The sequence below is a fragment of the Suillus subaureus genome, assembly GCF_016647635.1.
Source record: "Suillus subaureus strain MN1 chromosome Unknown BJ212scaffold_522, whole genome shotgun sequence".
In the NCBI taxonomy this organism is placed as follows: Eukaryota; Fungi; Basidiomycota; class Agaricomycetes; order Boletales; family Suillaceae; genus Suillus; species Suillus subaureus.
In genome coordinates this window covers 1-9,885 of record NW_024539078.1, presented here as the reverse complement: position 1 = coordinate 9,885, position 9,885 = coordinate 1, and the positions used below count along the sequence as shown (strand labels likewise).

The 9,885-nt window shown below is 49.5% G+C and overlaps 2 protein-coding genes across 2 annotated transcripts; both read right to left on the bottom strand.

Moving 5' to 3' along the window:
* Window positions 1–8,302: 8,302 nt before the first annotated feature.
* Window positions 8,303–8,682, bottom strand: BJ212DRAFT_1473526 (uncharacterized protein; the record flags this gene model as incomplete). Its single annotated transcript, XM_041339020.1, has 1 exon — window positions 8,303–8,682. A coding segment is annotated over one exon (207 nt), but the record flags the coding sequence as incomplete, so codon positions are not given.
* Window positions 8,683–9,249: 567 nt separating this feature from the next.
* BJ212DRAFT_1417732 (aminotransferase) lies at window positions 9,250–9,885 on the bottom strand (the record flags this gene model as incomplete). Its single annotated transcript, XM_041337576.1, has 4 exons — window positions 9,775–9,885; window positions 9,595–9,746; window positions 9,350–9,557; window positions 9,250–9,322 (listed from the first exon to the last, which is right to left on the bottom strand). Coding segments are annotated over exons 1-4 (439 nt in total), but the record flags the coding sequence as incomplete, so codon positions are not given.

The window sequence follows — 9,885 nt, the reverse complement described above, 5'->3', positions numbered from 1 at the left end:
TATCGGATCGTCGATTTCAACGTGCTGGAAGGATGGGTCAGCTTCCATCACTCCCTTCATTGGCTCCTTGCAGATCTGTTGAAGCATGTTGATATTTTATCAGAGGAGTCATTGAAGCAGATTGGGGTATCTGGCGTCCGGGACTTGTTTTTGCGCCCCTTCAATGAGGGCGCCATTCTCACATTAATTGACTTTCCTTTGCGAGGTAAAATGAGTTCATCAATATTGCAGCTGGTCTAACTATGGTTTCACAGTACTCGCTATGATTGCCCAGATCAGGGCAGGATTATGGGTCCGCAACGGCTTCCCTATCCGTGGCCAGCTCCTGCACTACCGCGATTTCATGCTCCGCGAGCTCTGCTACGACCAAGACCTATTCATCCTCCAGTCATCTCTCATCATCCTCGATCCCAATATCATCATTGTCTCCATCCTCGACCGTTTCGGCCTTCTCTCGTTCTTCCGCGGTGAAGTCGAGAAGTCCCCTTATGAAGGCGCCCATCTTCTGAGCATGGTTGAGGAGCTTCTCTACGTCCTGATAACTATTCTTGGCGAGAGAGCCAGCGCCACGAAGCTCCCGTTCCAGCGTGCCATCCGTCGTGAGATCGTGCACGCACTTGCGGCGGGGCCAAGTTCATTCACTGATCTTGCCAAGCGCGTCTCCGAGAGGATGGTGGATGATGTATCTTTCGAGCGTGTTCTCAAAGACGTATCTCACTTCCGCGCACCCGAGTCGACATCTGATACTGGCGTGTATGAGCTCAAGGACGAGGCTTATGATGAGGTGGATCCGTTCACCTTCCACTACACACGGAACAAGCGCGAGGAAGTAGAGGTCATCCTCAAGAACAGACTTCGGAAGAAGACAGGTGTGAAAGACCCAGTCATCGTCCCGAAGCCGTTGACCATCACATCCGGCCCGTTTTCGATACTCCCATCCGTCCTGGAATCTGAAGCGCTTCTTCAGGTCATGTTCTATGCCATATACAACGTAATTGCGCTCACCAATAGTGCGGGGACGGCCCCACCCTCCGCTGAGGCTATCCTTGATCAAACATTTCAACTTATCATGCTAGCGCTCGTAGAACGACCTTCTGTTTTCAGCCATGTCTCTGTCATTAAACCCTTTGCAGAAGAAAAGAAACTCGCCGATATCATATGCGCCATGGAACACGATGAAAAATACAAACCCTACAAGAGCCGCATCGATTGGGTTCTCACAGAGATTTCCAAGCATGTCCCGGAAGGGGTGCAGCCTCCTCGCGAAGTCCTGAGCCTCGCTGCGCTAGCACCTGATGTTGAGGGTGTCAAGAAGCGTGCGGCTAAGGCACGCCAAGAGGCCATTATGGCAGAGATGAAAGCTCAACAAGCGAGTTTCTCGCTCAATTTCGAGGAGGAGGAAGAGGAAAATGATCAGGATATGGATGAGACATCTGATGGACTTTCCTCGTATGGCACTTGCATCGTCTGCCAGGAAGATCTCAACGAGGCCAAAGCATTTGGCTCTCTGGGGCTCGTACAACCCAGCCGGTTGCTTAGGAAACATCCGGACAGTCATAGTCAATATCTCAACGAGCTTATGACAATGCCTCAGTCGCTCGATCGAGCGAGTCCACGCGACACCACTTTCCCCCCAGCCAATGCCGAGGAACTCGACAACACAAACTCACTCAACTTCGATGGATTCCCTACACAATACACTCGCTTCGGGCTCCACGCGTCTGTGTGTGGGCACATGATGCACCTCGACTGTTTCCAAGTTTATAATTCCTCCATTCGCCAGCGGCACCGCTCACACGCGACGAGAAATCATCCTGAAAGCATTCAGCGCAAGGAGTACATCTGCCCGCTTTGTAAGAGCTTGGGCAATGTCCTTCTCCCCGTTCTTCACCCCAGCAATGCTCCTGCAAGCCAGACCCCCTTCCCAGACTGGATTCGAGCCGCGGGAATAAGTGTCTTGAAGTCAAAACCAGACAGCGTCATGGATGGTCTGCAGTTCAGAAGTGGGACAGGCGAGTTTGTGTTCTGGAGCGCGCAAGATCCTGGTTATGGCGCAGTCGTACGCAAGCCAGAAGCAGTGACTTCAACGAAGATGCTCGACACCCTCATGTTGACATCAAGAATGGTCTCGCAACAAACACGCCATCTTCGCGAGCGACCTGAACCAGAAGTAGGAGAAAGAGGCGCTGGGATGTATCTTCCGGAAGACCTCGTCGGATACACAATTTCTGCTATCGAGGTTGCTGCTCGTGGGACTGACTCCTCGGGAGGGATTGTGGCAGATTCGCTGTCATTATCGGATACGCAAAGTAGAATGATCCGTGGGTTACTCGCCAGCTTGACAAGACTAGCCGCCCTTGAACTGGACGGTCGGCCGGATGGTGGCCGGGAGTCGGTCAAGCAAGCCATAATCAAACGGCTACTCCCAGAGTGGAGCCGAACATCACTGACCTCCTTCTCGTACCCCTTACTCTTACGTGACCCATTCACCGTACTCATCGAAACCGCCGCAGTGGCTCCCGAGATGTTGCAGCATGTCTTGATCTTGTGCTACTACGCCTGTTTGGCTCGCACAGTCATCGGCATGGTGTATGTCCTGAACAAGGCCAGAACGTACAGCGCTTTCCAGCAGCCCGCTGCTCGTGCCCATGCTGATATCTTCGGCGATGTCCGTATGTTCTTCATGTCGGTCGTGCGACACTCACCCGTCTTCGAGCACACTGCTACGCTAGTCTTTGATGCGTTCGGTGAAGCTCGCATCGAGAAGATGCTTTACGCGTTTACTCTTCCATTCCTCAGACGTGCAGCAATCCTGTGTCGCTCCGTCGTCCCGCTTACATTCCCAACTCCATTACTAGGTGCCTCTAACGTCAATGAGTACAAGCGTCTATTGGCTACCCTCGGCATTCCTCCTTTGGCAGACCTCCCCAACCAAGATACGCTTCAAAACGCACTCTCTGGATGGTGCGCCCACTATGGCCACTCACATGCTGCCTCGCAACTCAACTGTGGCGTCGTACTTGACTACGCGGCTGTGTACGGAATCGCCCGTCTGCCACTCATCCTCGATAACCTCTTTGGCGAGCGAGACAAGGTGATGAAATGCCACCGATGCAACACCGTTCCAACGGACGCTGCAATTTGTTTGATCTGCGGAGTAACGTGCTGTATGGCGAGTCACTGCTGTCAAGACGAGTTAGGGATTAGGGGGGAGTGCAATATGCACACACGAGAGTGAGTTCTCCACGTCATGCCACGACATGATGCTGATTCCTTGTGGTTACAAGGTGCGGTGGTGCCATCGGTGTTTACTTCATCGTGAAACGATGCTCTCTGCTCTATTTGTACGCCAATGACGGGACATTCGCACAATCCCCTTACCTTGATGTTCATGGTGAGGTCGATGTCTCAATGAGGTCAGTCCGTTCTGCTGCCGTATTTCAATGGAATGCTCAATTGCGGTGCACAGACGCGGTCGTCGTCAATATATACACCCAGCTAGGTGGGAAGAAGTCCGCAAAACGTGGCTCAACCACGGTATTCCAACTGCTGTTGCTCGTAAACTTGAGAGCATGGTCGACAGTGGAGGATGGGAAGCACTTTGATTGCTTAGAGAACTGTCCCGTAATTTTAGCGAGAAGCTTGTGCATACTACTCACATCATCTGTATACAAGTAGACGAATGGACAAATAGATATTCGATCATGTTCATTTCGAATTGCTGGTTTTGTGCGCTGAGAGCGCCAATTTCAGCCTTTCTGCTGTCCGTTCGGTGCCAAGAACATCGATGATCTCAGGAAGACTAGGTCCTGCTTTCATCCCAGATAGCGCGTGCCTCAAAGCAGTCATGAAGACCTTTGACTTCAAGCCTGTTTTCTCGCACGCATCATGCAAGAAAACTGCAATGTCAGCTTGAGTCGACGGTGACGAAGACTCGAGTTGCAGGATAACTCGTCGCAGTACATGGTCTATAGTGATGCAAAGCGATCAGTAATGCTGATTACTGACATTGCGCGACTTGCCGTAGTCATCAGCTGATAGCCCTCGCTTCATGGAATGCGCTTCGGGCAAATCATAATCCAGTTCCACGAAAAAGAATGGAGCGAGTGTTGGAACGTCATAAAGATTTGTTATGCGACCCTGGGAGCACTCTAGCTATATGTTGATCCAGTATGCAACGCATGCTCACCTGCAAGACACTGATCACACGCGTGATGTATTCTACATTCGTGTATAGACTAGAAACACCGAGTTAACAAGGGCATAAATCGATAGATGAATAGACTACCTGTGAGGGAAAGCAGCCTTCACAACATCATGCACTCGTCTTGCTTGGAAATCAATACCCTGTTCGCTCTGCCAGCTCCGCATGAAGTGATGTTTGTTAAGATATGCAAGCTTCGTGGGATCAAGAACATTCCTGCGATGCGTGAGGGAAGATAAATCAAACTGCAGAATAAACCCGTTGTAGAACCCGCGAAGAACCCATGAAATAGTGACAACGCACTTGGTCGATGAGTTCTGGGAGCGTCATGAGGGTTGTGCTGTCGGGAGGTTGAGTCGAGGGCGTTCCGGGTGGGGAAGTACGCCCATTTTCGTGGTGCACGCCCCACCCAGCCAGTGCCAGCCAATTTATAACACTTTCGGGCTCCCAACCACGGCGCTATGGAAAATGGCGTTCAAATCAAATTTGGTGGGTGAATAAAAGTGACGTACCATGAAATCTAAGACAGACACATCTCCGTTGCGCTTTGACATCTTTGTTCCATTCGGGTTCAAGAGGATGGGTAGATGCGCAAACTGAGGGGGCTTGAAGCCCAAACATGAATACAGATCGAGGTGTAGTGGTAGTGAAGGTAGCCATTCCTGGAATCCATTAAATTCAACGACGTCGTGTCACAGAGGTATGAACACCTACCTCTCCGCGGAGAACGTGTGTGATATTCATCTCATGGTCGTCAACAACAGATGCCAAATGGTACGTAGGGAACAGATCAGATTTCAGAAGAACGGGGTCTGTTGGAAGTGACGCATGTGCATCCCTCAGGATACCGAAGACGATATCGGTGGGTGAAGCACGGTCTGGGAGGTTGTCATCCTGTCACTTGTAAGCATGAGGTTTGATGGCACAATAGATACACTCACATTCAGCCTGACAATGGACTTTTCCCCAGCACGTACTCTCCGTGCAACTTCTTCCTCAGTGAGATGGAGGCAAGACTTGTCATACGTGGCATTTGACCCTGTGCGTGCAAGCTTCTCGCGGGTAGCAGCAAGTTTATCGGGAGAGCAAAAGCACCGATATGCGTGACCAGACTATGAATTGGCAATGGTTAAAGAAAGAAGAGAGAAGTAATGAGCACACGACGGACTTCTAGGAGCCTGCGTGTATATGAATGATAAAGGTCGAGCCGTTCTGACTGGTGGAGCTCAGTACACAGGGCGCGCGACAAGTTGTAAGACACCGACTTGGAAATACGGCCCATGGGGACCATCCATTCCAGGACCTATATGAAGATTGTTTGAGTTGCTTTGAGCCGGAATGTGATGTACAACATACCGAAGTCATACGGAAGACCAGCCCATGCCAATGCATTCTTAATGCCGTCCACTGCGGTCGGTACATATCTCGCCTGGGTCACGGATGAGATTTTGCTGCAATGAGGAAAGCGTGCAACTGACCGCGTCAGTGTCTTCTATTCTGAGAATCCATTTTCCTCCGTGTTTTTTGGCGAACAGATGGTTGTAAAGAGCGGTCCTGAGTCCACCGAGGTGAAGAGCACCAGTAGGAGATGGTGCAAATCTCAAGAGAACCATGTTTGAGAATTTATGTTATTCAATAACAGGCCAGAACCAGGCACTTCAATCGATATTGAGTACACTGTGCAGTAGAAGCAGTGATGAACTCGAGCCGGTACTTCAAGTTGGATGTGGGGTTAGTCAAAGCTTGCCTTGTCGGATCCATCTACAAACAAATACTATATCTCAAACGGCCACCCATCATCATGTACGATCAAACCAACACTTCGCAGGATTTTTGACAAACGTCTATGTTGGCATATAACCCGTATATGATACCTAATGTATGTGTTCAATTTGTACTACTGCATTGACGCTAGGGCGAGTAGACACGCCCCCCTCAACATCTATTCCTTTATCCAGAACGCCCGGGAACACAGGTTTAGACACGTCCCCTTCACAAGACCCACAAACATGGTGAAGTGTAATCGGTTGAACGACCCTTACCACCTTGTAACATCTGCCTCAGCCTCTCCAAACAGGCTCGTCTTCTTGATCGCAAAGTCCCCCTCGGGAATATCTTCCTCATCTCTCACATATAGTTCTGGAAACTCCCTCCTAAGGAATCTGAGGACATGGGTATTGATTTGCTCGAATTCAAGGAGGAAGCCGTCGTGGCCATCAGGCGATGGGATGACAACAAGTTCTGCATCCGGTATGTGTGCCGCGAGCTCCTTTTGTTCAGAAGGAGTGAACAAGCCGTCCGTTTCTACGCTGATCACCAATGCACGCGGAGGGAGAGTTGCAATGACAGCGGCAAGGGCGGTTGATTGTGTTGTCGGTGATGGAAGGTCTTCGGTAGTGGAGGTCCGTCCTCGAGCGACATCATGCGTATCCATCTTGCGGGTGATATGGATGTAACAATTAGCATCAAAACGCGCCACGAATTTGGCGCCTTGATAGCGTAAGTACGATTGTGCTGAGAAAGGTGGAGGGGGTGAATCAGACCCCGTGCCATTCGGCCCTTCTGTGGGAGAATGGGGCAGAGACGATGCGGCTGAGGTTTGAGTTTGGGGGCGTGTACGGGTCACCTTTTTGTGACCCTCATTATGAGCAGCGAGATCCTTATCAGCAAGTGTAATAGAAGAGGGTGTGACAGTGCTAGACTCCGGGACAGGGGGAACTTGAGGGCGACGTCCAAAGCGACTCTCGAAAGAGTCGCGCGACCGATAAGTTAAAAGTGCGGCCATTCGAGCAGCAGCTAAGCCTGTTGAAGGTTGTGTTGCATAGTACCCGTCGTCGTAAAGTGGATCACTATAAATGCTTTGACGTTGTGCCTCTCCCCAACTGATACACCAAGCAGAGTGCCGCGCAGACGTAGCCAAAGGAATGATATGGCGGACATAACCTGGGGGACTGCACAGAGGCCATTCAAGCACAGCCATTCCGCCCATGGAGCCTCCAATGGCTACGGCAACATTAGACACCCCCAAATTATCAAGAACGAGCTTGTGCAGCCTGCCAATGAACTAGGTTAGAAATCAATTCGAGATACTGAAAGACCACTACCCACCGCACATCATCACGTATCGATGTCTGAGGAAATTCTGGGCCATAAGGTTTGCCTGTCTCTGGGTTAATTGTCACAGGAGAGGCCGATCCATATGGTGAGCCCATAACATTAGCACAGAAAATGAAAAAGCGATTGGGGTCGAAGGCCTTCCCACGTCCGATAAGAGGCCCCCACCTGGAAGGCATAAGAATTTTTCTGAAATGGAACACCAAAAATCTCACCAATCTTCTACGTCTGCGCTGCCAGTGAATGCATGACATATGATCATAACGTTGTCTCTAGTGTCATTCAATTTGCCCCAAGTCTTGTAGGCAACCGGGACCTCTCGCAAAATCCTCCCATTCTCGAGAGCAAACGATGGAACAATGTAAATGTTCTGGTCGACCAAGGGTGCAAGAACAGACATGATGAGTCACTTGCACTCGTGACTCGATCGTTATGACACACAAACGCTGCGAAAATAATGAAAAGATAGATGAAAGAGATAATTAATGATAATGCCGAATGTTACGAAAAGAAAGTGTAGCCTAAACAGACATGATGGTGGTAAATGAGTTCGTGGCCCAATCGAAAATTTGAAATATGGTGGGATCAAGACCTTGATAAAAATAGAAACTGATTGAAGAATCAGCTTCTAGATTCAACAGCTGCAAACAAGTAATTATGTAGCGACTCGGACTTCATCCATGCTGCAATTCGCTACATGACGCGGTCTCTCGGCACTGAACATGTAATCTTATTGGCACACTGATCGGCAACGCATTTTTACTACTGCAACTTCTCTCGGTCCAAATGGCTTTGCAGGGAAGAGGAAGGACATAAGTACCTCAGGCGCTGGGTGTGACCATTCGGATTGCATAGTTGTGCAGGAATAGTGGGTCAACATGATTCATACAGCCAAGAGCGACACTGGCTCTATCAGACAGTATGGAGCAATCCACTTGGACTCCTCTTAACGGGCCAATGTCTTCATATCATTTGTCTCACAGCATCATGCATTGCCCATATCATTATACCAATAGTGATGTCAAGACAAATTAAAATTTGAAAGTTACCACCATGAATTGAAAAACAGAACAATAAAGGGATTAATGAAAGCCGTGCAGTTTGCCAATTGAATTCATGTACAAAATGTTCCATGGACAGACTATATACGTGGGCAACTACTTGCAAATCGTTACAAGATCTTCTGAAATTCGCTCTGCTCCGTTTTCACCAACAGAAGCGTCACGGCAAAGGGGTTTGCAAAAATTGCTGAAAGCCGAAGCTAACAGACGGGTTCGGATGTGTAATTTGCAATCAGCAAAAGACTGTGCCTCGGTAAAGACCTCACTGGCGACAGTAACATGCCCGAGCACAAGAGATGGGGAAATAGAATGCGGAACGAGGGTTTATAAAGGCTAACTAGTCCACGCACGGACCAAATTCCAGATTTAGCAATATGTAGTGTTACCCATTTTGGCAGGCAAGTACACTATTGATGGCGCTAGTATATACAGTTTTGTGTTGTTTCTAGTACTGTAACGCTGTAACATGCTACTAAGGGCAGACGACGCTCCATCCTTTCCACTCTGTTCTACCCTCCTGGATATCAAGAATCTTTTTCCGGAGTGCCGTGCCAACTGGGCCCATCTCAGCCCCAGTCGGAATTACGATATCCTTACCCTCGTACCCAATTCTATTGCAAGGTCCAACAATGACCGCTGTGCCTATGACTAACGCCTCCAGCAATTTGCCTCGGACGACCATTTTTCGAGGTCACCCATGGTATACACCGTTTCTTGTGGGTGTATGCGCACTGAGCTTTCTTTGTGGAATTCTGGATCGCTTGCGAGGGCAAGACATGATGCTCTAGTAACTCCAGGTAGAATAGTACCGTCCAGAGGGGCGGTAATAAGGTCCACGCCTTCAACGGACGAGTTCATTTATATATCTACATTTATTCAATTGAAACTCACCAGTCCCCCCATCATCCCTCTTGACTACAACAAAGAAGTTCATCGCTCCAGCCTCTGTGATCCTCTGTCATCACCAAACAGCCAAAGGATTTGTTCGTAGCCTTCTCTGCAGCAGTGCGCTGGGGTAGGAGCCGGGTGAGTAGTTGCCAGCGACTTTGTGCCCTCCAGTTCCACCCGGCCACGCGCGCACATTTTCACTGACCGCAAGGAGAGAAACAGGCTTCAACACTTCAAAGTATGGCCCAGTTGGCGATGCAAGAACGTAAAGCATGGCATAGTCGGATGCTCTCCCTCCCAAAATCTACATTGCAATCAGGTGAATACTCGTATATCATTGACTCATTCCACGAACCTAGGCGGGTTGCGATGACGGTAGGACGCAGATACAAACTATATCCAGATTCTTTGGGTATCCAGCGCTTTTCAAGATTCACCAGACACTTTATCAGTTCTAAAACGACATCTCCGTCGATAGGCTGCATGGGCAACGAAGTCAGAGTCTACCTGCATGCCAATCGTACTCACGGGAAGAGCGAGACGTGCACAAGACCTCTCCATTCGACGCATGTTCATATCTGGGCGGAACAAGCGTGCCTTACCGTCAGGCCCAAGATA